The sequence below is a fragment of the Desmodus rotundus genome, chromosome 1 (genome assembly GCF_022682495.2).
Source record: "Desmodus rotundus isolate HL8 chromosome 1, HLdesRot8A.1, whole genome shotgun sequence".
Classification (NCBI taxonomy): Eukaryota; Metazoa; Chordata; class Mammalia; order Chiroptera; family Phyllostomidae; genus Desmodus; species Desmodus rotundus.
In genome coordinates, this window is record NC_071387.1 from 90064162 (window position 1) to 90090850 (window position 26689).

Below are 26689 nucleotides of genomic sequence, written 5' to 3' on the forward strand. Positions count from 1 at the left end.
AATATTAAAATGGCTGCAGAAAAATTCACCAATTTTGATGTTTTTTTAAATGTATGCTGATATGACACCAGTCACAATACAATCTAACAAAATTGTTTCAAATGAAGTTAAAGACCACTAAGCACTACTAGAGCTATCTTACAGGAAAAAAAAACAACAACGAACTTTTTGGCCAACCCAGTAATTTGTTAGACTGGTCAAAGGCATGGTATCATCAAAGAAAGGAAGCATGCATGCTGGGCAGGCAAGCCAACGCATGTCCCCCACTCTCATGAACTTGTGTACTCAGGATCACCATGCCACGTACCTCCGAGCAGCACCATTCGAACTGGACACAGTGTGAGTTGTGTCCCCTAGAGCTGGGCAATGTGGAGGGACTGGCCACAAGGATTAAATAACTTTATACAGCCTTGGCTGGTGTGGCTCAGTGGATTTAGTGACAGCCTGTGAACCAAGGGGTCACTGGTTCAATTCCCAGTCAGGGCACATGCCTGGGTTGTGGGCCAGGTTCCCAGTAGGGGTTCATGAGAGGTAACCACACATTGATGTCTCTCTCCTTCTCTTTCTCCCTCCCTTCCCCACTCTCTAAATAAATAAAATCTTTAAAAAAAAGTTAATACATGTGAAACACTTTGAACAATACCTGATATGTAGCATTCAATAAAAATTAGTGGTTTTCATTGTCATCATCACCATCATCATCACACTTCCTCTTCCTGGCAATTGAAGGGTCTCCTCATTTGTAAGGTTAGACCCAGAACTCTGAGGTGCTCTACACTCTGACATTCTATAGTCCTGGGGCTTTAATACCGAGTTTGACTGGTTTGAGAAGTGCTACATCACATTTCCTATATTAAAAACCATTCTATTCACAGTCTGGGAGAAAACAAAAAAACATACCCAACTTGGAAGCTCTTTCCTTTTGCACCATTTTTAATTTCCGTGGGTGTCAGTGAGATTTGTCAATATATTTGAAGAGGATACGAAAACCTAACATTTGCATACATCATTTGCACTCAGTTCCTCAAATTTAATTCCCAGTCCAACCTTTAAATGTATGTTTCTAGATTAATAGACCTGGTGGAACTACATTAACAGAGAGTTCAGTTTAAAAACCAGTATAAAAACAAAGAACCTATTCTAGAAGCCAGCAGGATGAACAGAGAGATTGAAAGTTACAGTTATTCATTTTCAGTGGTTATTATTGCCTAAAAGTGTTAGTATTAATTGTCTTGGAGTCATTACGGATACACTGGTCCAATCATTCAATTAAATATATGTTGTCACCTGGCAGGCTGAGCTTGCATTTTCCAGGTTCCAGTGGCAAGGACAATTTAACACTAGGAAGACAAACAGTCCAGTTAAAAAATGGGCAAAGGACCTGAACAGACACCTCTCTAAAGAGAACATGCAGATGGCCCAAAGATATATGAAAGAATGCTTAACATCATTAGCAATCAGAGAGATGCAAATTAAAACCACAATGAGATGTCACCTGATACCTGTCAGTGGCTGCTATCAATAAATCAACAACCAGTGCTGATGAGGATGTGAAGAAAAGGGAATGCAGTGGTGGGAATACAGATTAGTGTAGCCATGTGGAAAACAGTATGGCGTTTCCTCAAAAAATAAAAAATAGAACTACCTTTTGACCCAGCAATTCCACTTCTGGGAATATATCATGAGAATATAGTTGAAAGAATATATGCACCACTATGTTCATAGCAGCATTGTTTGTAATAGTCAAGATCTGGAAACAGCCCAAGTGCCCATCAGTAGATGAGTGGATAAAAAAAGCTGTGGTACATTTACACAATGGAATACTATGCGGCCGTAAAAAAGAAGGAAATCGTAGCTTTTGTGACAGCATGGATGGATCTGGAGAGTATTATGCTAAGTGAAATAAACCAGTCAGAGAAAGATAAATACCATATAATATCACTTGTATGTGGAATCTGCTGAACAAAATAAACTGCTGAACAAAATAGAAACTGAAGCATGGACACATGAAACAGACTGACAACTGTCAGAGGGGAATGGGGAGGACTAGATGAAAGAAGGTGAAGGAATTAGCCAAAGAACATGCTTGTATAACCCATGGACACAGACAACTGTGGTGATGGCCAGAGGGAGGGTGGCAGGGATTGTATGGAGGTGGACCAAGGCGGGGGCGGGGCAGAAAATTGGGACATCTGTAATAGTGTCAACAATAAAAGTAAAGAAAAAAATACCTCATCTTCAAAGTAATTTTATTTGAATTGTATTTTTGCACTTTCATTTTAAAATGGGCATGCCTGATATTTGGGGGAGCACATATTGCTATGAATCAACTAGTGAAACCTGACTGTGAAGACTTAACAAAAAGAGTTCATTTCCATCTTTTTTCCAACTTGAGTGTCTTCACTGGCTAAGAACACAGGCTCTGGAGTCAGACTGCCTGGGTTTTAGTCCTAGGACCATTACTTACTAGCTACGTAGCCTTGGCTTTGTTACTTAAACTCTTTGTGTCTCAGCTGCCTCATCTGTGAAATGGGGATAATATTAATATTCCATATGGTAGTTGTGATGATTAGATAGGGTGGTATATTTGAAGTGCTGGCATACAGTAGGCATTCAGTATTATTAGCTATTATTTTCAGTGCATATTAAATGCCAAAAACATTGAAGTCTGAATGTGGTGTTACTGAAATTCCTCTGTGGAACCTGTGAGCTTGGTAATCATTGAGGACAGCTTCCTGAAGACACTGATAAATCTGGTTTGCAGAAACATGGGAAATTTCCCCAAAGCAAATCTAGCATATGAAAGCAGCAATTTGATGCCATTTTAAAGTAGTACATGTTGCCTATCATGTACTCCTGCACTCCTCCATGTACTCCTACAACTTTTATAGATGACTCGTGCAGCTGTTCATTCATTCTTCATTCATAAAGTACTCACTGACTCTACTGTGTGCCAGGCATTGTGCTAGGTGCTGAGGATACAATAGTGAACTAGCTGGATATGTTGTGTGTCTTTGGGAATTCTACTTGGTGATACAGACAAGAAAGTGAATGACTAAGGTGAAAAAAAATTTAAATTGTGATGTGTGATAAGCATAAAGTAGGCAAGGTACTCATGGAACTAGTAGGGAAGAGGGCTACTTGAGATGTGGGAATCCAGGCAATCTTTGAAGAGGTAGCATTTAAACAGACTAGAGAAATGGGAAAGCACCAGCCACATGAAAAGTAGAATCCCATTGCCACATAATCTCAATTTTTTTTAACACATCACAATCTTTGCCAAAACTTTCTCTCAACACTGTAATAATGTTATTTGGTGATGGGATGGGCTGATGTCAAAGGAAGATGGGAAGTTCACTATGTCCCTGTGATCCTCACTCTCATTCAAGAAATGACCATCCTTGGCTGTCTCCTTCCCACCTTTGCCTTGTGAGCTCTTATCCTCTAGTAATCTTTTGCACCTGCCCTCATAATCACTGAGGGAGCCAGACTTTATCATACAGCTCATCTCCAATGGATTGACTTGGATCCTTCCTCAGGTGCAACATAAGCAGATCAAATACAACAGGGCTCATTTAGTTACAAGTAGCAGAACACCCAACTCAAAGTGGCTTTTCTTGAGCAAGAAAAGGAATTTATTGATTCCCATAGCTAAAAAGTTCAAGTGTAGAGTTCAGGTGTGGCTAGATCCAGGGTCTTCAACAAATGGTGGGACTCTGTCTCCCATCATTTTTGACCCAGCTTTCATTTTGTTGGCTTTATTCTGATGCAAGCTCTTTCCATGTGGTGAGTTCTAGCAGATTCAGGTGTTTATCCTTCCCAGGTCCAGTCCAGAGTAAAGAAGGCTTGGCTCTCCCAAGTATTCCAGCTAAAGCCCTAGTAGGTTTTGACTGGGATTACATGCGCAGTCTAGGACCAATTACTGCAGTCAGGCTAAGAGATGACTTGATTGGTCAGGACCGGGCCATAGAATCACCCTTGGAACTGAGAATGCTCTCCAGGAAAGTTATGAATAATGAATGGCCACCATGCTACAATTTCAGGAGTCCTACACATCAGCCCCCTTATATGAAAATTCATTGAAGAGATCCTTTGTGGTTTTCAGCACCAAAGCATTTGATGTACTGTTCTCTGGAATGGAAGAGTAAGGGGCAAACATATTTCTATAGGATCTTTTTAAAATATATTTTATTGATTATGCTATTATCCCATTTCCCCTCCACCCTGCACACCCTCTACCACCCGCATCCCTCATCCCTTAGTTCATGTCCATGGGTCATACATATAAGTTCTTTGGTTTCTCCATTTCCCATACTATTCTTAACCTCCCCCTGTCTACTTTCTACCTACATTTATGCTTCTTATTCCCTGTGCCTTTCCCCTATTCCTCTACTCCCATTCCCTGCTGAGATCCCTCCATGTGATCTCCATTTCTGTGATTCTATTCCTGTTCTACTTGTTTGCTTAGTTTTTGGGGTTTTTTTTTAGTTCAGCTGTTGATAGTTGTGAGTTTGTTGTCATTTTACTGTTCATATTTTTGACCTTCTTTTTCTTATATAAATCCCTTTAACATTTCATATAACAAGGGCTTGGTGATGATGAACTCCTTTAACTTGACCTTATCTGAGAAGCACTTTATCTGCCCTTCCATTCTAAATGATAGCTTTGCTGGATACGGTAATCTTGGATGTAGGTCCTTGCCTTTCATGACTTCAAATACTTCTTTCCAGTCCCTTCTTTCCTGCAAGGTTTCTTTCGAGAAATCAGCTGATAGTCTTCTGGGAACTTCTTTGTAGGCAACCATCTCCTTTTCCCTTGCTGCCTTTCAGATTCTTTCCTTATCTTAAATCTTGGCTAATGTAATTATAATGTGCCTTGGTGTGTTCCTCCTTGGGTCTAACTTCTTTATGACCCTCTGAGCTTCCTAGACTTCCTGGAAGTCTATTTCTTTCACCAGCTTGGGGAAGTTCTCCTTCATTATTTGTTCAAATAAGTTTTCCATTTCTTGCTCTTCCTCTTCTCTTTCTGACACCCCTATGATTCAGATGTTAGAACATTTAAAGTAGTCCTGGAGGTTCCTAAGCCTCTCCTTGTTTTTCTGAATTCTTGTTTCTTCATTCTGTTCTGGCTGAATGTTTATTTCTTCCTTCTGGTCCAAACCATTCATTGGAGTTCTGGTTTTCTTCCCTGTGCACTGTTCTTTATTTGACTTTTCATAGCCTTCACTTTTTCCTCTATTTTGTGACCATACTCAACCAATTCTGTGAGCATCCTGATTACCAGTGTTTTGAACTGTGCATCTGATAGGTTGGCTTTCTCTTCATTGCTTAGTTGTATTTTTTCTGGAGCTTTGATCTATTCTTTCATTTGGGCCATTTTTTTTGTCTTGGTGCTCCTGTTACATAGTAAGGGCCAGAGCCTTAGGTATTCGCCAGGGTGGGGCAACACACCGTGCTGCATTATGGCACTGTGTGCAAGGGAGTGGTCCGAGAGATAACAGTGCAGCTCACTTAGCGGCTGGCTTTCAGTCACTTCTGCCACTACTCACAAGCAAATTGGGCCCCTCTGGTGCTGATTCCAGGGTGGGTGGTTTTGTGTACATTCTAGAACCCTGTGGGTCTCTCCAATGAACTTTCCTGTGAGGCTGGGAGTTTTTCCTGCTGCCTGAACTCCCACAGGTTTTTTTCAGTAGAGGTTTTGAGGCTTTTTTTCCTCACACTGGAACCCTGGGTTGCATGGTCTGTCTCACTCCCCAGTTGTTCCTCCTGGGTATTCACATGCAAATGTGTGACCCCCTGGTCCTCCAGCCACTGCCTTGCTAGGAGTCCTCTCTGCCCAGCTGCCCATCTCCACCCCTCCCACCAGTCTGGGTGAATGTTTCTTCTTTAACTCGTTGGTTGTTGGACTTCCATATGGTTTGATTTTCTGTCAGGTCTAGTTGTTTATTGTTTTTAAATTTGTTGTTGTCCTTCTTTTGGTTGTGTGAGGAGGCACAGTGTATATACGTACACCTCCATCTTGGCTGGAAGTCCAAAACTTTTCTGTAGGATTTTAAAGAAAGAAAAATTTATTCTGGCTGAGATAGTCAGGAAAGACTTAATGAAGAAGGTGACATTGGACTTGAACCTACAAAATAAAAGGATGGTTGAATTTTAACAGTAAGAATGAAGAAATGGCATTTCAAATGGAATGACAGATTTAAGCAAAGGCACAAAGGCAGAAGATTACATGGTTCTGTCAGAAAGTTGTGGAAACAGATGTTGGAAAAGCCTGAATCTTGATACAGAAGAACTTAACTGTCCGAGCTGTCTGAAGATCATGAGTACTGAAGGAAATGAACCAGCTGACATAGACATAAGACACTCTTCCTTTAATGTTGGTGAAGGCTACAAGAACTTCACTGTCTAAAGACACCTCTGTGATCAGAGCACAGATTCAGGGAGATTAGCCTGAATGCAGTGGCTACTGTGGTTTGGAATGGGGAGTGTGTGTGGAGGAGTGGGATAGGGGATCAGTTAGGAGGCTGCTGAATTATCCCCTCAGGCTTTGTGGTCTCAATCATCCTTAGATAGTTCATCTCCTAACCTTCCTTATTTTCGCAGGCTAAATCCATCCTGCAAGGATTCCTGGAGGATTCAGGCTATCGCATCCAGGATCTGAAGAGCTTCCACTTGGTAGGACTTGGTGCAACCCTATGTGACATGAATATCACTGAAATCTCACATATAAAGATCTCAGAATTCAGGTAACCAAAACACTAGTGTGCAAAATGGCAAACTGATTTGTGGGTTGTTTCTTCATCAAGATGTCCTCTGCTTCTGATGCTTGGCTACCTTCTGATCTAAAATAGGGAGTGGGCTTGGCTGGATCTTTCTTTGATGCTGAGCTGACCTAACTTCTGCACACCATTTTTGGCTAGAGAGTCTTCCAGGCTCACACTATATCCCTACTTCTTAACCAGGGTGGTTGTGGCCAGAATCGGGAACCTCCTCTGCAGCACCCATGTCTTGGCAGAGTTCAAGAAGAAGGCAGAAGTTGTGTTTGGGGATCCCACAGAATGGTCTGGCTCTGTCTTGCAGGAACTTGGAACCATTGCAGGTAAGAGGCACCTTGAACATGCCTTTCTCTCTTTTTCTGATGCTAAATCTGGGAACAGGAAAAAAAATCCTTGGTTGTGTGAAGCAAACATCTGTATAGTTACAGTAAAACCTAGATTTCAGCACATGAAGTTGCAGATGGTGGGATTGCAAATCTGCCATTTGAATAAACTCTCTTGGTGGTTTTGTGCATGTGAAAGTGATTTAGAATGTGATTGAATTGGCTCCTAAATTGGTTTGTACCTGATATGAAAATGTATCTTTTGGGTATACATTTTATTATAGGAGACCAATCAGGGCTAATATGACCCACATTTTTTCTGAGTTGATTAGGGAACTCAGTTCCCAGTGTGATTTTCAGGGCCTTCTGTAAGGAATGATGCACACCTCAAACATGCAGATCTGTGCATTCTGCAGCATCATTAATAAAATAAGTAGAGTTCTACTGGCTTGAACTAAACCCTCATGTTTCCTTTGTCTTCCCAGCTGGATTAACTAAGGAAGAGCTCCAAGTGCTTGACAAGGATTTGATGCCATATTTCCAACCATCAGCAATCAGATGCCTTCCTGATGAGATATTCAAAGTAGGTCCTCAGTTCCTGAAGGAGAATTGGAGCTTGACCCCATTTCATATCATAGCAAGAAGCAGATGGCAGGCCTTGTATTCTAGGCACACAACTGGGCTTTTGCTCACAGTGCCAGAGGAGAGCTATATGCTGACAATGGACAAGTCACAAGATAATTTCAGGATTTTTAAAGTTTTTCTTAAAATTTTAACTTATGTTTTAATTGTATTTATTTTTATGGTTGCATTCTTTTTATAGTGAGTGGCACTAATTTCTTTTATGATGGTATGACAAGTTTATATTCCCTTATCCCAAACCCTTGGGGACAGTTATATTTCAGAATTCAGGATTTTCTAGATTTTAGAAAGATCACTATGTGACTGCACAGTATGGCTGTGTCTTGGGAAGTTCCTATAAGCAAACACATTAATGTTTCTTTTAAGAAACTGGTGACAAGTCTCACTAACTGAAATACAGACTATATAAATAGCCTCACATCAGTTCAGGTCATGTTTTGCTACCAAATAAGTTTGTCTTAAACTTTAGAAAAAACTTTGCATTTGCAGACTCTTTTTGGACTTCAGAATTGCAGATGGGGGGTTGTAGACCTGGATATTTCCTTTTAAAATATATTTCAGCAAAAACACTTGCATTGATTTAAAGAAAAGTATTTTAAAAACCACAGTAGGACAGGTAACAAACTACTATGGAAAAAATTGAGAGGGTGGAATTGGATCAACTGAAGTTAAGGAAGCAGGGTATCTAGTCAGAGGTCCTTGCTTCCCATCCATGTGCACAATTAGGGAAGTATTTGTCCGGGACAGCCTGCTCTGATGGGGACTGACCCTGGTGTACTTTCTTGCTGGATAAGTTGGGAACACATTATGTCCCCCATAACTGGATAAGACACACTAATGAGCTTAGACAGACTCCCACGATGCCACATCATTGATTTATTTCAAGACATACAGCAGATCCTGAACCATTTAAATACCCAGGACAGCTCCCAGCACAGTAGTTACTTTGAAGAATAAATGGTCCTGAAGGCCATTGAGCTTCCCCTGTGGGGAGCTCTGTGGGACAGGCAGCTTGGTTCTGAATGCTGGCACATTGCTGAACACTTTCTTATGGTCTTGCTTGCAGTGCAGTTTGTGGCTGCTTCCTTGCTCCAGCATTTATTCCAGAAATTCCTATTGACCACCTACATTGCGGTAGGCTGAAGGTTAGGTGCACCTGGGCATGCACTGGGGAAGGGATCTAACAGTGTCTTCAGGGGCCTGGAAGATAAATTAAAGGAGTGCAGTGAGCTGAGTAGGGGTAGAAGTAAACTGGAGAGTCCTGTCTAGGTGGGGAGGCTACTTCTCTATTTATTTTTCTTTTTTAATCCTCACCCGAGGATATGTTTATTGATTTTAGAGAAAGTCGAAGTGGAGTGGGGGGAGTAGAGAGAGAGATCAATTTGTGAAAAATCAATTGGTTGCCGCCCCTATGTGCCCCAACTGGGGATCCAACCTACAACCCTTAGGTATACAGGATGACGTTTCAATTAACTGAACCCCCGCCAGGGCTACTTCTCATCTCTGGCACATTAGTATAATGTGACAATGAGGGCCCAGGGTTGTTGGATCTTCCTTTTTTTCCTTTTTTTTTTTTTTATTAAAGAAGAAGAAGCCTTAGCTTGTGTGGCTCAGTGGATTGACCACAGGCCTGCGAACTATAGGGTCGCTTATTCGATTCCCAGTCAGGACACATGCCAGGTCCCCAATTGGGGGTGCGTGAGAGTCAACCACACATTGATATTTTGCTCCCTCTCTTTCTCCTCCTCTTCCTCTCTCTAAAAATAAATCAATAAAATATTTAAAAAAGTCAGAAGTCTCCATTTTCACTGTGAAATCTGCTAATTAAATGTTGGCAACAACTTTGAATTTGCTTTTTTAAACAAATTTTTTATTGTTATTCACATACAGTTGTATGCCTTTTCTCCCCATCCCTCCACCTCACCCCAGGTGAACCCACCTCCCTCCCCCACCTCCACCCTCCCCCTTGGTTTTGTCCATGTGTCCTTTATAGTAGTTCCTGTAATCCCCTCTTCCCACTGTCCTCCCCCCCGCCCCAGCTATTGTTAGATTGTTCTTAACTTCAATGCCTCTGGTTATATTTTGTTTGCTTTTTTCTTCTGTTGATTATGTTCCACTTAAAGGTGAGATCATATGGTATTTGTCCCTCACTGCCTGGCTTATTTCACTTAGCATAATGTTCTCCAGTTAGCTTTCTCTTAGCGCTCCAGTTCCATCCATGCTGTTGCAAAGGGTATAAGCTCCTTCTTTCTCTCTGCTGCATAGAATTCCATTGTGTAAATATACCATTGTTTTTGGATCCACTCATTTGCTGATGGGCACTTAGGTTGTTTCCAGTACTTGGCTATTGTAAATTGTGCTGCTATGAACATTGGGATGCATAGGTTCTTTTGGATTGGTGTTTCAGGGTTCTTGGGGCATAATCCCAGCAGTGGAATTGCTGGGACAAAGGGCAGTTCATTTTTAGTTTTCTGAGGAAATTCCATGCTGTTTTCCACAGTGGCCTCACCAGTCTGCATTCCCACCAACAATGTACTAGGGTTCCCTTTTCTCCACATCCTCTCCAACATTTGTTTGTTGATTTGTTTATGTCGGCCACTCTGACTGGTGTGAGATGGTACCTCATTGTGGTTTTAATTTGCATCTCTCTGATGGCTAGTGATGCTGAGCATCTTTTCATATGTCTCTGGGCCGTCTGTATGTCTTCCTTGGAGAAGTGTCTGTTCAAGTCCTTTGCCCATTTTTTAACTGGGTCGTTTGTCTTCCTGGAGTTCAGTCTTGTGAGTTCTTTATATATTTTGGAGATCAGGACCTTGTCTAAGATATCATTGGCAAATATGTTTTCCATTACAATTGGTTCTCTTTTTATTTTAATACTGTTTTCTTTAGCCATGGAGAAGCTTTTTATTTTGATGAGGTCCCATTTGTTTATTCTTTCCTTTATGTCCCTTGCTTTAGGGGACGTGTCTGTGAAGATGTTGCTGCGTGGAATGTCTGCGATTTTCCTGCCAATGTTTTCCCCTAGGACTTTTATGGTGTTACGACTTATATTTAAGTCTTTTATCCATCTTGAATTTATTTTTGTGTATGGCATAAGTTGGTGATCGAGTTTCATTTTTTTGCATGTAGCTGTCCAGATCTCCCAACACCATTTGTTGAAGAGGCTATTTTTGCTCCATTTTATGCCCCTGCCTCCTTTGTCAAATATTAATTGACCATAAAGACTTGAGTTTATTTCTGGGCTCTCTGTCCTGTTCCATTGGTCTATGTGCCTGTTTTTATGCCAGTACCAGGCTGTTTTGATGACAGTGGCCTTGTAATACAGTTTGATATCAGGTATTGTGATCCCACCTGCTTTGTTTTTCTTTCTCAAAATTGCTGCAGCTATTCGGGGTCATTTATGGTTCCATATGAATTTCTGAAATGTTTGTTCTATATCTGTGAAATATGTCATGAGTACTCTAATAGGGATTGCATTGTATCTATAAATTGCTTTGGGTAGTATGGCCATTTTGATGATGTTCATTCTTCCAATCCATGAGCATGGTACATGCTTCCATTTGTTTGTGTCTTCCTTAATTTCTTTCTTCAGTGTTGTGTAGTTTTCTGAGTACAGGTCTTTTACCTCCTTGGTTAGGTTTATTCCTAGGTACTTTATTTTTCTTGTTGCTATATCGAATGGGATTTTTTTCCTGATTTCTGTTTCTGCAGTTTCGTTGTTGGTGTACAGGAATGCCTTTGATTTCTGAGTATTGACTTTGTATCCAGCTGTTTTGCCAAATTCATTTATTAGGTTGAGTAGTTTTTTGGTGGAGTCTATAGGATTTTCCATGTACACTATCATGTCATCTGCAAACAGTGATAGTTTCACTTCCTCCGTTCCAATTTGGATGCCTTTTATTTCTTTTTCTTGTCTGATTGCTGTGGCTAGGACTTCCAATACTATGTTGAATAGGAGTGGTGAGAGAGGGCATCCTTGTCTTGTTCCTGATCTTAATGGAAAAGCTCTAAGTTTTTGTCCATTGAGTATGATGTTGGCTGTAGGTCTCTCATATATGGCCTTTATGATGTTGAGGAATGCTCCCTCTATTCCCACTTTGCTGAGTGTTTTTATCAGAAATGGGTGCTGTATCTTATCAAATGCTTTTTCCACATCTATTGATATGATCCTGTGATTTTTGTCTTTGCTGTTGTTGATGTGATGTATTATGTTTATTGATTTGTGAATATTGTACCATCCTTGCATCCCTGGGATGAATCCCACTTGGTCATGGTGGATGATCTTTTTAATGTATAGCTGGATGCTGTTTTCCAATATTTTGTTGAGAATTTTAGCGTCTATGTTCATCAGCGATATTGGCCTGAAGTTTTCTTTCTTCATTGTGTTTTTATCTGGCTTTGGGATTAGGATGATGCTAGCTTCATAAAAAGATTTTGGGAGTCTTCCATCAGTTTGGATTGTTTGAATAGTCTGTGAAGGATAGGGGTTAGCTCTTCCTTAAATGCTTTGTAGAATTCTCCTGTGAAACTGTCTGGTCCAGGGCTTTTGTGTGTCAGAAGCTTTTTAATTACTGCTGCAATTTCGTCTGCTGTTATTGGTCTGTTCAGGTTTTCTGCTTCTTCATTCAGTTTTGGAAGATTATATTTTCCTAGAAATGTGTCCATTTAACCTAGGTTTTCAAATTTCTTGGCATACAATTCCTTGTAGTAATTTCTTACAATCCTTTGTATTTCTGTGGTATCAGTTGTAATCTCTCCTCTTTCATTTCTAATTGTGTTTATTTGGATCCTCTCTCCTTTTTCCTGGATGAGCCTACTTAAAGGCTTGTCGATTTTGTTTATCTTTTCAAAAAACCAGCTCCTGGATTCATTGATCTTAGAATTGTGCTTTTAGTCCCTATGTCATTTAACTCTGCTCTGATCTTGGTTATTTCCTTTCTTCTACTTGCTCTTGGCTGTCTTTGTTGTTTTTCCTCCAGTTCTTGTAGGCGTAGGGTTAGGTTGTTTGTTTGAACTGTTCCTGTCTTTTTAAGGTAGGCCTGTATTGCTATGAACTTCCCTCTCAGGACTGCCTTTGATGTGTCCCATAGGTTTTGGGTTGTTGTTAGTTCGTTTTCATTTGTTTCCAGAGAGTTTTTGATTTCTTCACTAATCTCGTTCTTGACCCATTCATTGTTTAATAGCATGCTATTCAGTCTCCATGATTTTGAGTGTTTTGGGTTTTTTCCTTTGGGGTTGGTTTCTAGTTTCAATCCCTTGTGGTCATAGAAAATGCTTGATATGATTTCAATTTTCTTGAATTTGTTGAGGCTTGCTTTGTGTCCTATCATGTGGTCTATCTTTGAAAATGTTCCATGTATACTTGAAAAGAATGTGTATTTTGCTTCTTTGGGATGAAAAGCTCTCTATATACCAGTTAAGTCCATTTCATCTAGGGTATTGTTAAGTGACAGAATATCCTTCTTGATATTTTGTTTGGAAGACCTGTCCATTTTTGACAGTGGGGTGTTAAAGTCCCCTACTATAATTGTGTTGCTGTCAATATCTTTCTTGAAGTCCTCCAAGATTTTCTGTATGTATTTGGGTGCTCCTATGTTGGGTGCATGTATATTTACAATGTTTATGTCTTCTTGGTGGCTTCTTCCTTTGAGTATTATGAAGTGACCTTCTGGGTCTCTCTTTATGGCCCTTCTTTGGAAGTCTATTTTGTCTGATATGAGTATTGCTACCCCTGCTTTTTTTCCCTGTCTGTTTGCTTGGAAAATTTGTTTCCATCCCTTCACATTCAGTCTGTGTAGGTCTTTTGTCCTGAGGTGGGTCTCTTGTTGGCAGCATATGTGTGTGTCATGCTTTCTTATCCATTCAGCCATTCGATGTCTTTTGATTGGAGCATTTAAGCCATTTACATTTAAGGTTATTATCGATAGGTAGGTATTCATTGCCATTTTTTCATACTTGTGTTCCTCTCTTTTTCTCTTTTCCTTCCTTTCCTTAAAGCCTCCCCTTTAGCATCTTTTGCAGAGCTAGTTTGGTGGAGGTGTATTCTTTTAGACTTCTTTTGTCTGGGAAACTCTTTATTTGGCCTTCTATCTTGATTGAGACCCTTGCTGGGTAAAGTAGTCTTGGTTGCTGGCCTCTGGTTCTCATTACTTGGAATATCTTTTGCCATTGTCTTCTGGCTTGGAGCATTTCCATTGCGAAGTCAGTTGCTAACCTTATTGGGGCTCCCTTGTATGTTACTTCCTGTTTCTCCCTAGCTGCCTTTAAGATCCTCTCTTTGTCTTGGAATTTTGCCATTTTAATTATGATGTGTCTTGCAGTGGGTCTCTTTGTGTTCCTCTTGCTTGGGACTCTCTGTGTTTCCTGGATTTGTGTGATGTTTTCTCTCATCATATTAGGGAAATTTTCCATCACTACTTTTTCAAACAGGTTTTCTATCCCTTGCTCTCATTCTTCTCATTCTGGTATCCCTATTGTATGGCTATTTTCATGTTTCATATTGTTCTACATTTCTCTTAATCCCTCTTCATTCTTTCAGAGCCTCTTTTTCTTTTCTTGCTCTTTCTGGGTGTTTTTTTCTACTTTGTCCTCCAGCTCGCTGATCAGATCCTCTGCTTCATCAAGTCTGCTTTTCATTCCTTTTACTGTGTTCTTCAGTTCAGAAATTGTATTCTTCATTTCCTCTTGGCCCTTGTTGATAGTTTCTATTTCCTTTTTCATGTTGATATAGTTTGCAGTGAATTCATTGTAGTTTCCCTGTAGTTTCTGGTAGTTCTGTGTGAGCTGAGTGAGCTTCCTGATAACCATTGCTTTGAACTCAGTATCTGATAGTTGACTTGCCTCTATTTCATTTAGCATCCTTTCTGAGGCTTCCTCCTTTCCTTTCATTTGGGGATTGTTTCTTTGTCTTCCCATTGTTTGTGAGACTCTTCTTGTTATCCTCTGCTTCTTAAATTGATCTGTTCTGACTCCCTAGTTTATGGTATGAACTCTATGGTAGAGTGCTAGTGGGATGCAGTGGTGCCATCTCATTAATCTCCTGAGCTCACTCGTCTTGAGCTGACGTTTATGGGTCTAACAGGGTCTAAATCTGGTCTTTTCAGAGCTCCAGGTTTTATTGTCTCACCTGTGGGTATAGGAGAAAGAAGGAAAAAAAAGGAGAAGGGAAGAAAGGAAAAAGAGAATAGAAAAGGAATGGAAGGAAGGAGGAATAAAAAAGATCGGAGGAAAGATAAGAAGAAGGAATTTTAACAAAAATTAAAAAAATAAGTAAAAGAAGGCAGAAGAAGGAGTAAAAAGTAAGGGATGGGAGGAAGAAGGAATAAAAAAAGAAAGAAGGACAGAAAGGAAGAAGGAATTTAGGGGGAAAGGAGAAAAAAAAGAGAGAGAGAGAAAAGGAAAAAAAAAGTCTTCTGCTGGCTTTAAATCGTTCAGGTTAATTCTGCTGGTCTTTCTGTCTGTGAAACGGGAGCAGGTGGTTGGAGGGATTGGTGTCACTTTTCTCCCTTCCTGAGCCACACTCTTCACTGTTTTCAGCCTCCAGTCCAGTTCCTCAGGGTCCTTTTGCTCCCCCCTAGGCCTTTAATTCACCAGTTGTGCTGTCCCTGAGGTGCACCAATCAGGGGCAACCCACACTTCACCTTTGTGCTCTTTGCTGTCTTAGATGCTAGGGGATCTCGGTGTTCCTTCAGGGTAGTTCAGCCCCCTAATGGGTTAAGTCTTTCCAGGGACTGTAGTCTCCCCTAGCCCTGCAGCTCCCCTCTGCTAGGCATTCTGTCTTCCTCCTAGAGAGCGAGTAGGCCCTGCAGGGCTCTGTGTGCAAGGGCTAGGTGGGAGTTGTTCAGAACTGGTGCTTCAGTTGTGGTTGCCTGCAAGCATCCAGGCTGTTGATGGGGTTGCGAACCGATCCCCGGCTTTGGGTATGTGTGCAGGGGCAGCCAGCCACTGATCAGGGTACGTGCCCACCCGGGGTTTCAGGTGTGGGCCCCAGGCCACTGATTTGGGTACTAGCCCACTTGGGCACTTTGGGCCTGTGAGCCCAGGCAGCTGGGCTGCCCATGAGGGTATGTGCCCACCCCAGTTTCAGTTGTGGGCTCCCAGTCCGCTCATCTGGGTGCATGCCAACCTGACTTCAGGTATGTGCTGGGGCTGTTTATCCTGTGTTCACAGTCCAGGGGCTGAAGGGGTAGGGGCCCTAGAGGCGACGGCTGCTGTGGAGAGTTCCCTAACTAGCCGCTGAGTGCCTCTATTTTCTCTTTTTCTGTTCGAGAAATTCCTCCTATTCAAGCCCCCCTGGTCCAAACAAGCACCTGGCCTTTCACACAGCCTAGCCTGGCTCTCTCCCAAGCATCCTGCCCTCCCTGGTCCCTGTGCTGGTCCCAGGGACCTTATTGTCCTTAAGCACTCTTCTTGCTGTCTGATCTTTCAATGTCCTCTATCTTTGGTCTTTGATTTTCATATACTCTGGAATACCGTTGGATGTTCGCTCTGTTCCTCAGATCAGCTAGGCGTTTCACTGGTGCCGAGGGGAAGTGGACTCGGCTCCCACTTATCTTGCCGCCATCTTCCTGCCCCTATCCTGAATTTGCTTTTTAAAACATAGTGCAGTAGGCCTAGAGATTCAATCTGGCTTGTGGGTCAGATTGAATCTCTAGTCAGCAACATTAGAAAAATAGATAATTTTTATTATAGACTCAGTTAATAGTAGATGTAAGGTGGAAGCCAGCAGAACACTATGCATGTGGGGTGGGGTACAGTGAAAGAAAGGAGGTGATGCTGAATCTTGCAGGTGAGGTGGAGAGGGAGGAACACTGCCCAGGCAGAAGGAAGAGTATGGCAGGAGTGCTGGCTCAGGTGTGTGGCACACATAGCTAGCTGGTCATTCTCCTGAGTGAAGAGTGCTGGGGGAAGTGGCTGGAGAGATGGGCAGGGTCCAGGGCACAGAGGCCTCATTGCCACATTCAGGAGGAGCTTGAGCTGTGTCCTGGAGGGGGCAGGAAAGAGTCTGTATGCATCCAGGAACACATCTCCTTAGGCAGGAAAGAGGGTGAAGGAGAAGAGGAAGCGGTGATAGATTCTGACCCCCTTTCTCAGAATCTTTTGGGCCCTTAGAAAACAAGCCAGATGACTTTAGAGGCCTTCCCACAAATGCAGAATTCTGCCATCCCATCTCATTCCAGACCCACTGGAATTAGTCACCAAATCCTCTGACTGAAGCGATTCCAGAAGCCTCTTGTTTAGGGTCCTCAAAGACACCGTGTGCACCAATTTCCCACTTCCAGTGTCCAGGGCAGACATCACTAATAGATCCCACACTCTCCCTCCTCCGAGGATTCATGGTGCTCTGGCACTCATACCAAAACATCAGAATATGCATAGGAGATGAGTCCTCTGTGCCATCCCACATCTCATCCAAAAGCCCAGACAGGTTATGTAGCTTGCCCAATATCGTGTCACTTGGATGTAGCAGAGCTGGAACACAGATTCAGATCCGTGGCCTCTAAGCTTGCATTTTCTCCTCCACATCAGAAGCATTGAGGAGGCACTGTGCACTGCACTGAGCAACATTAACTCACAGTGAGAAGTCACAGGCTCTCTTTTCCACTCTCCTTTAATACTGATTGCTTAAGGAGGAAGTCTCAATGTCTCAATTTGGAGCTAAAATGTCTTCAACACCTCTCTAACACATTTAAATCCCCTCACTTTTTTTAAAGGCCTCAGGTTCAGCTGTTGTTAGCGAATAAATCTAGCTAGAATTCTATAATGCTTTCATTTTTTTAAAGATTTTATTTATTTATTTTTAGAGAGAGGGGAAGGGAGGGAGAAAGAGAGAAACAACAATGAAAGGAGAGAAACCTCAAGATAGGTTGTCTCTCAGGCCCCCAAATGGGAACCTGGCCTGCAACCCAGGCATGTGCCCTGACCAGGACCTAACCAAGAGCTTTCTGTTTGTAGGAGGACGCTCAACCCGCTGAGCCACACCTGTCAGCCCTGTTGTTTTAATTTCTTTTGGCTTGTTTTTAATGGTTACTGATGGCAAGTCAACCTGGTTTTCACTTTTGGAAATTTCCATTTTAAAAGTAAATTTATTTCGGTAGCGAAAATACCAAAATATGATCTGATTTTTAAGGAGAAACTATAAAAATGAGCATAAAATGGTACATGACGGCGCTGCCCCCTTGCCCCTGCAGGAACTCTCAGAGGATCAGATTGCCGCCCTGGGTCCCCAGAACGCCGCAGCTGTGACAGCGACCCAGCGTGGCCAGCTCAGCGTGCCGCAACTGCAGAGCCTCCAGTGGGCGTTAGATGGTGCCAAGATGCGTTTTTGGCTGGATGCGCCCCCCAGCGCCAGCCCCACCTGGACCCCCTCCTCCCATTCTCCAGGTGAGCAAGACAACCCCCTGCCTATCCACCGTACCCCATCCTGCATTCCTATCTGTTGGTCTGCCTTGCTGGGCCGGTGCAGGAAGGTTTCTAAGATTAAGCTGGGGTCTCTGACAGTCAGTGGAATTCTGTCTTCAGAGAAAAATCCAAAGTCTTTACTAAGCATGTATAAATGACTCTCAACTCCGGCTGCACTTAAAAGTCATCTGGGGGCACTTTTAAAAACCTCCAGTTTTGCAGGCCCCACCCAGAACCTATTGAATCAGTCTCTCAGGACTAAATTCATTTCACTGATTCTTTTTTGCCTCCTCCTTTCTTCTCACTATGCAGTGTTAATTAATAAATCCAACCAATATATATTAGACAACTACTATGTGCCAAGCCTGCTGTAGGGGCTGGGAACAGAGAGGTGAGCAAGACAGGTCCAGCTGTCTTGTGAATGAACAAGGTGATTTCATAGCTGGTAAGAGCAGGGAAGGAAAGAAGCCAGGGAAGTAAGATGACTAAGAGTGGAGCTAAGAGGGGAATAGGGATATGTGCTTTTCCTGCCCCTTTTTCCTCCTTGCCTTTCTTACTCCTCCCCTCCTTTTCCCTCACTCTCCCACTTCTTTGTGATTCCTTCTGTCTTTAGTGAGCAGCATCTTCGGGCTAAGATGTGGGGAGACAGTTGTGAACAAACCACAATTGTCTTCCATCCTCACTGAGTATGAGGGCAAGGGGAGAATACATATCCAGGTGACCAGGAGGCAGTATGGCAGGTGCTGTGATGAGAACACAGCACTTAGGGGACATGGGAGCTGCAGCTGACCTAGGCTCAGGGGGCACTGGCAGTGGTCTGGGAAATCTCCCAAAGACAGTGATGTCTAAGCCCCACCCAAGGTGGGGAGAAGATGGACTCAGCTAGGTGTCCCAGAGGACACAGGAGGGTGTCCAAGGTAGGGGGAACAATGTGAGCAAATACTCAGAGAACAAACAGAACTTGGCACTTAAACCTCCACTATACCTTTAACAGTGCTAACGTAAGAAATGTTCAAACCCGTAGAGAACTTTTATGAGTTTATTTGAGCCAAACTGATGACAACTGTTGGGAAGCAATATTTCAATGGGTTGAGAAAATGCTCCAGAGAACAGCAGTTTTGCACCTTATCTTCAGAATCAAAGGAGAAGATATAAGTGGGTTACATGAAATTCATTGGTGGTAGATTAGGGAGGCAGGAGAAAGCAAAGTGGGGAAATCTCTGAGACTGGATAAAAACTGAAACAGATAGACACCTACTTCTTTTAATTTTTTTTATCCTCACCCAAGGACATTTTTTTTTCATTGTTTTTAGAGAGAGAGTAAGGGAGAGAGAAAAGCATCAATCAGCCACTTTCCCGACATGTCTGGACCGGGGATTGTACATACCCGGACCAAGGATCAGACCTGCAACATAAGCATGGGCCCTCACCTGGAATCGAACCTGCAACCTTTTGGTTACAGGAGACTGCTCCAACCAGCTGAGCCACACCTGCCAGGGTGACACATACATTTTTTTTTTACACTTGTGGTTATAGGATAGTTAACAGTTAACGATCAACATAATAATAATAACAATGAGGTATTTTGTGGTCTCTTTGGGTGTGATGGTTGTGCTTTGAGGGGCCTAGAAAAAAGAAATTACTTAGATATTCCAAAAGTATGTTATCCTAGATGCAAAAAGACAATAGACAGGCTCAGTTAAGGTAAAGATTGACCTTTTTCAAGGAAGATAATAGCCTAGGACACGACTATTTGTCTTGAACTGCTTTTAATTAGGAGGTTTTAATTTCAGACCATTCCATGTGGTTACTTTGGTCTCTGAGTTTGTAAACCCACCACGCAGGCCTCCCTTGAGCTTGTCAGGTTTAGTATGTGGCCCCTTTTTGTCCACACTACCCTTCAGTTTGAGGTGGCAAATTAGAGGATTCCCAATTTCTGCTGCTGCCAGTGGCCAGAGGTGGTACTTATAAACAGGAGCCATGCCTTTTGACTTACTGTGATTATTTTTTAAAATTTTCATTAGCCTTATCTGGTGTGGTTTAGTTGGTTAGAGCATCAACCTGTAACATAAGGGTTGCAGATTAAATTTCCACTCAGGGCACATCCCGAGGTTGGGGTTTTGTTCCCTGGCCTGGGCGTATATAGGAGGCAACCTGTCAGTGCTTCTCTCTTGCATAAATGTTTCTCTTTTTTCCTTCCTCTCTCTCTAAAAGCAATGAAAAAAATGTCCTCTGGTGAGGATAAAACACACACATACAAATCCCCCCCCAAATATCTTCATTAAAATATAATGTGTATATATTTGGAAATTATTTTTAAATGTTGTAGTGTTTTGTGTGTATAATACACACAATAGATAATATACATGGTTCACAACATGTAAGGTCTGAAAAGGGATGCAGTGACGTCTCCCTCTGTCTCCTACCCCCAAGTCACCTAGTATGTGGTTGCCCCTTCCCCAGAGGCAACCTGTGTTACCAGCTTCTTGTACATTTGCCCAGAGATATTCTGTGTATGTTTCTAGATTATCTCTGCATTTTGACAGAAGCTTATTATATACTTCGGTCTAGGTCTTGCATTTTTTACCTAACAATGTAAGGAGAATGTTGGAGACTGTTCCATGTTTGTACATAGAGCTGTGCTATTGCTGGTTTTCTGGCTGTCATAACTTTATTTAACTAGATCTCTGTAGACAGACACATCACTGTTTCTGTTTTTGTTTGTTTGTTTTTTACTGTTACAAAGAACATGGCAGCGAATGACCTTGTGTACTTTGCATCTGTTCAAGTTTTCTGCAGGATAAACTCTTCAAGTGGGATAGACAGAGCAGAGGGTTTGTGCATTTGTAATAGTATGGGATATTGCCACATCCCTGGTAGAGAGGCAGAGGGGCAGTGCCAATTTTCCCTTAAACCACTAGGGTCAGAAAGTGGCTAGGGCACCTTTAAAAGGTGTTCCTGTAAGTCCTCAGCCAGGCACAATCCTAGATGACTTTCTTCATTCATCCCTCAGGCCCAAGCAGGCTGACAGTGGGTGGACCCTTCTGTGCGCCAGGCCTTTAATCTCCTGTTTCCTAAACGTGCTTTATAATCTGAATCACCTGAGATTGATGCTTAACATTCAGATTCCTGGGCCTGTCCCAGACTTGCTGAATCTGAATCTGCAGGGCAGGATCCTGGAATTGATTTTAACCAGCTCCCCAGGTGACTCATTTGATGAAGGCAGCTGTGGTACTGCTGATTCCCACACTCTTAGTTAATTCTCACCACCCCAACCTCTTATTTGGGGTCATCACTCCCACTTAAGAGACAGCAAAGCAAGATTTGGCAGGTCAAATGAGTGGCTCCAGAGGGGGCCAACCAGGAGTTGGATAACATGTATCCACCCTCATGGGCTGCAGAGACCCCCTGTGTACTTTCTTGTGCTTCCTTTTAGGAGTCTCCATTCCCCTGGGTCTTTGGCCTGGCTGCCTGTTGCTGGTTCTAGTGCCCCAGCTCATGCGGTGAGTGGCCAGCACGCATCACCCTCCAGTGCCGAAGCTGCTGGCCCAAGACCTTGACCTGAGACCAGGGCCAGGAGACCAGGGCCTTGAAACTGAAAAGTCACGAAAAAGAAGAAAAATTACTAACAATGATCTTGCAAGTTCTTAAGCTGCCTTGTGCACTCAGCTGAGACACATCCTCTGCCCCATTTCAGCCTCTCTCATTTTCCAGCCTGGAGACAGAAGCTGTTCAGCAAGGGGGGTGGGCAGTTCTGTCAACAGCATGAGGACCTTGCATACAAGTTATGGCCCTTTCTTCAGAGAGAGGCCAGAGCAATGGGTTCAGGCAAAAGCATCACTTTAGCCAGGTTTCTACCGATGGTTTCTACTCTGCCTTAATTTCCCTTCCTCAGAGCTACAGGCTACATTGGATTTCTTCTTGGACATTTAGCAGAGCTGAAATAAATGAATTCCTCACAGGAAGCCAATATTCCTGCCTGATTTCTGGGACTAATTGATGTTCTGGTGGGCATTTCATTGCTTGGGAATTAAAACATTTAACATGGCTCAACGTTAAATCAATTTTTAAATACATTTTCTAGGTTCCTTCCATTTCACCAGGAGTCAGCTGACACTTTCCAAAAATTCCTTTTTTGGTGGACATGGTGACTCTGTTTCAAGTTGCTCTGGGTTTGGGGGATGGGTTGAAATAAAAGAAAATGCATTGTGGAAGTTAGTCACCCATGTGATTATGTCACAGCAGAGCAGACACAGCCCATTGGCCCAATCCTTTTGGAGGCTGGTATAGAGTTACTTCTGGAAATTTGCAGGACACTCTTGGCTTTTGGCTCAGGGAAGCAAATCTCAGGAAGGGGCAATAGCAGTGGTACTTTGCCACCTCCCATGTGTTGTGCCGTCTTAAAGACAGCCATCAAAGTTGTTTCACAGCATTCCATAGGTAGCAAGTTAGGCATCCTGGGTTCTCCTCCTGCACATGACTGGAGGTAAGAAGAAAACCTGCGTGAGTTTCCGAACTCTCCAGTGTTCCCTAAGAGGTGGGTGGATTTTTAAAAGTAGCATAGGTAGGTGTTATAGAGACTGGCATTTTCTCATATGTCACAGGTGGTTATGACAAGAAATGAAAAGACTGGGGTTTGGAAGGTGTGGCCTTGCAAGTATTGTTAGTGTGGGTAGCTAGATATTAATAAAGGAAGGGAGCAAAGGGAATCAGACATTAGGAAGCCTAATAAACTGGGAAGCTTCAACTTCACACACTGCCTAGGGGATCACACCATTGCCCTGTCAAGGGTATTAACACCTGACCCTCCCTGGTGTAGGGAGAAATGAGGAGCTTCCCAATCTCCCTGGGGAACTGCTGGCCTGCTACCAAATAGTTGAGGGAAGGAGGAGGGGAAATTCCTCTGCTGGCCTTCTGCCCCTTAGAAGCCTAGATGGCGCAGGGGGTGGTGCTTCCGCTTTGAGGCATGTGCAGTGGGAGCCACGATGGCAACAGTGGAGGCCTTTCAGTCTAGCATGAGCCTGGAGACAGCAACACAGCGTCTACTGGAGCGCAGCCAGGAACAGACTAGGCTAGCCAATGGGAACAGAGGCTGAACTGGGCTGAACCAATAGCGCAGAATTTCTGGACACTGGCTTTTGTTCTGGGCTTGATGAAAATTGAGGCTGGACTTTTTTCACAGTGTGGCGGAGCTGAACCTGGGACAGTCTTTTAATTTTTCTTCTACAACAAATCTTATCACCATACCTTATCCTCCCGTATGTGGGTCCCTGGAATGCTTTCCTTGTGAGTCTGTGAACCATTACTGTGGACAACAATGTCATTTAGGCTATGATTTGGTTTTCTTTCATTGGCGGGAAAGTGGTGCTAATGTTGCTTCTCCAGCCAGTTGTTTATCTTGTTACAAATCGCACCAGCCACCGATTTAGCTGGGCCGGGCCAGTTGCTTGGAGAGGGATGCTGGGTGGGAATGTGTCTGTGCTCGTTTTGATCAGAAAGGCCCTCAATCTCACTCAATATTCCCTCTGATTATCCCATTCCTTTGGATTATCCTGGCAATGACAAAAACAACTCTTCTTTGAGGCAGACTTCATGCTGCCAATGTCATGTAATTTTGGGTCTCACCTTCCCATCCCCTCATGTGTTTTTGATTGTTTCCTGGATTGTCCCTCCCATCCTGGATGATGACCATGGCACCTGTTTTGGAGGGCCAGCTCTGCCTCCAGCACTGTTCTGAGGGCTTTACCTATGCCATTAGCTCACGTCATCATCATCACGACCCTGCCAGGTGGGTGCTGCTATGATTCCCATGTTCTAAGTGAGGGGACTGAGACTGAGAGATTAAGGGACTCTTGTGGAAGGCCTGTCAGACAGTGGAATTTGAATGCTGACTTTTTTTTTTTTAATCTCGCACTGTGCTGCCTCCTTTAACTTCTCTAATAAGTTAGGTCAGAGATTGTATAAATCCCTTCACCTCTTCTTCTGGCAGGAGGCAGCTGCCTCACAGCACATGTAAGTGGTGATGGCCTCAGGCAAGAAGACAAATCTAGCTTGTGCCCTGCAGGACCCCACGGTCTCAGGTTGAAATGTGCAGTCCTTTGCACACTGGAAAGCAGTGGGCCATGCTGGCAGGTGACTTTCAATGTCAACCCTGCTGTTGGATTCCCAGAGTCCATCTTCTACATTTCCCCAGCTGGATGGATGCAGAGATCACAGTTACTTACATGCAGGTTACAGGGTGCTGGCCATGGTTCTGATTGCTCAGGACCTGTGCCATGCTGGTTATCTTGAATATTACCCCAGCCCTCAATAAACAAACACCCTCAAAAAGGACCCCTAGGTCATTTTGCTGAACCCTCATCTTCAGGACCACTCCAGACACAGCCTGGAGTGATGGGGGCTGGAAGTTTCCCAGAAGGGTTTCGCACATGTAGTAGGCATATCAGCTTATCCTCAGGAGAGAACATCCTGGAAACAGCCATCGCTCTCCCCCAGGTACATGGTCATCTCCTTTGCACACCTGGAAGCTGGAAGCCCCTTTGAAGTGACTGAACTACCCTCCCTTGGGGGTCTAGTGCATCTTCATCTGCTCCCTGCAATACTGGGCCCACGGAAACCCCACTCCCTTCTGTACTTCTCTATGGTCTTCCCTGAGGTCTTGAGACAGGAAGCCTGAGGCTCTGATTCCCACTGGTGTCCAGTCCAGCTCCAGGACCTGTCACACCATGAAAGATTTGAGATTAGAAGAATGGACATGGCAACTCACCAGCATGTATCCCCATCAGAATATAAGCAGCTGTGGGCAGGTGCCTTGTATGTCAGGTTCACTGCCATGCTTCTACTGCTCAGCAGTCCCCATTAGTCTGGGTCGTGGTTGGTGTTTGTTCCATATTTGTTCGATATAGGAGTGAAGCCACTTCCATCTTTGCACTAAATTGAAGTCAGTAGGATCTTTGATCAGGCAAATGCTGGGAAACTTCAGCTCCAGGGGAGCTGGGGGAAATATCAGAATATATTCACTTAACAAAAACTTATTGAGAACCTACTTCTACCAGCCCTGTGTTAAGCACTATGGATACAGAGTACACAGCCCTGCCCTCATGGAGCTCGAGTTCTGCTGGACACTGGGGGAAGCAGGTAATACACACACACACACACACACACACATCAGAGTGTGATAAAATAAATGTGGAGGGAGGAACTGGGAGCTTCAGGTGGTGGTGGTGGTGAGGAGGGCAGAGAACAAGTTTTAAATAAAAATCAAGTAATCAAGGGAAGCCTCACAGAAAAAAGGATGACTGAGCAAAGATTTGAGGGAGGCAGGGAGTGGTTCATGTGTATCTACATCTATCCCATCTATTTCGTCTATCATCTATCTATCTGTCTGTCTATCTATCTATCTATCTATCTATCTATCTATCTATCTATCTATCATCTATCTATCTATCATCTGTCTATCATCTATGTATCCATCTAATCTATATGTATGCCTATCATCATCATCTCAGGCAGAAGGACAAACAAGTGCAAAATCCCAGAGGCAGAGTTAAAGGTTAGGGTGTTTACAGATTGGCAGAGTGGCAGGTGGCTGGGACAAAGCAGTGGGAGTAAGGTGGGGAGAGGCAGGAGATGAGGCTGGAGAGGTTATGATGGTGGGGGCCAGATCAGGCAAGGCCTTGTGGACACCATAGGGCTTTGTCTCATGGTTCTGAATGGAATGAAAGTGGATGAGGTAGAACTCACATAGGATCTTTGCCTTCCCCCACACCAAATTAGGAACTAAAAGAGAAATTTGTTTTTTGAGGGCAAGAGGGTACAAGCAATCTAAAAATCAAAAGCTTATGTAGCTCTAATTGGTTTTTCTTTTTATTGTCAAATGGGACTGGGATGTTATTTGTACATTTTCTAAGGATCCGAATCTGCTCATGAAATCCTTACACAGGGAAGCTCCAGGGCACAGATTCCTTAAACGACCCATTGGGGAAACTCTTATGAAGTCGCGAGAAGTAGGCTCAGTGCCGCCTAATTCCTTCCCTTCTGCTCCTTCTGTACTACAACATAGGCATTGCATGTGATGGTGAGTGCAGCAGTTGGCAAAAAGAAGCTCTGGAAGCCCTCTCTGCTGTCTCAGCGCTGGTCCAGGTCCTTCATTGTTTTGTTCATGGCCAGAGGTCTTTTTGATTTTCCAAAAGTCCAGGGAACTCTTTTCCTATGGTTACTCTCAGGTCCTTCTTTGTTAAGTAGCCTTTACTCCAGAAAATTTGTGAAATGTGAACATCATGGTTTCTATGACATGTTCCATTTGAGATGGCATTTTGGTGAGGTCTTGACCAGAGGCATGGCAAGATCTTTCTGGACCTTTACCCTCTGCAGCTCTCCTCCCCCAGCACCAGGGATTCTTAGAAAGAGTGACTGTGGCTCCTGGAACTCTTCTGAGTTCTGTCTTACATTCTTTACAATATTGTCTGGCTTCCCACCCCATTGCCTCCTTGAAAAGGGGTCCTTGTATCAATTCAGTTTGAGGAACATTATGGTAGGAGATTTATCT

General features: G+C 43.2%; 1 protein-coding gene and 1 pseudogene across 1 annotated transcript in view; one reads left to right on the forward strand and one right to left on the reverse strand.

The window, feature by feature from the left end:
- Positions 1 to 22093, forward strand: part of OTOA (otoancorin) — a 77576-nt gene extending 55483 nt beyond the window's left edge. Inside the window, exons 24-28 of the mRNA XM_045195454.2 lie at positions 6603 to 6745; positions 6962 to 7098; positions 7584 to 7681; positions 17931 to 18123; positions 21578 to 22093. Coding sequence (XP_045051389.2) covers positions 6603 to 6745; positions 6962 to 7098; positions 7584 to 7681; positions 17931 to 18123; positions 21578 to 21648 — 642 coding nt within the window. The 3' untranslated portion in view covers positions 21649 to 22093. The remainder of the gene's footprint in view (positions 1 to 6602; positions 6746 to 6961; positions 7099 to 7583; positions 7682 to 17930; positions 18124 to 21577) is intronic.
- A 4070-nt stretch (positions 22094 to 26163) lies between these two features.
- Positions 26164 to 26455, reverse strand: LOC112304707 (protein S100-A10-like; annotated as a pseudogene).
- Positions 26456 to 26689: the final 234 nt, after the last annotated feature.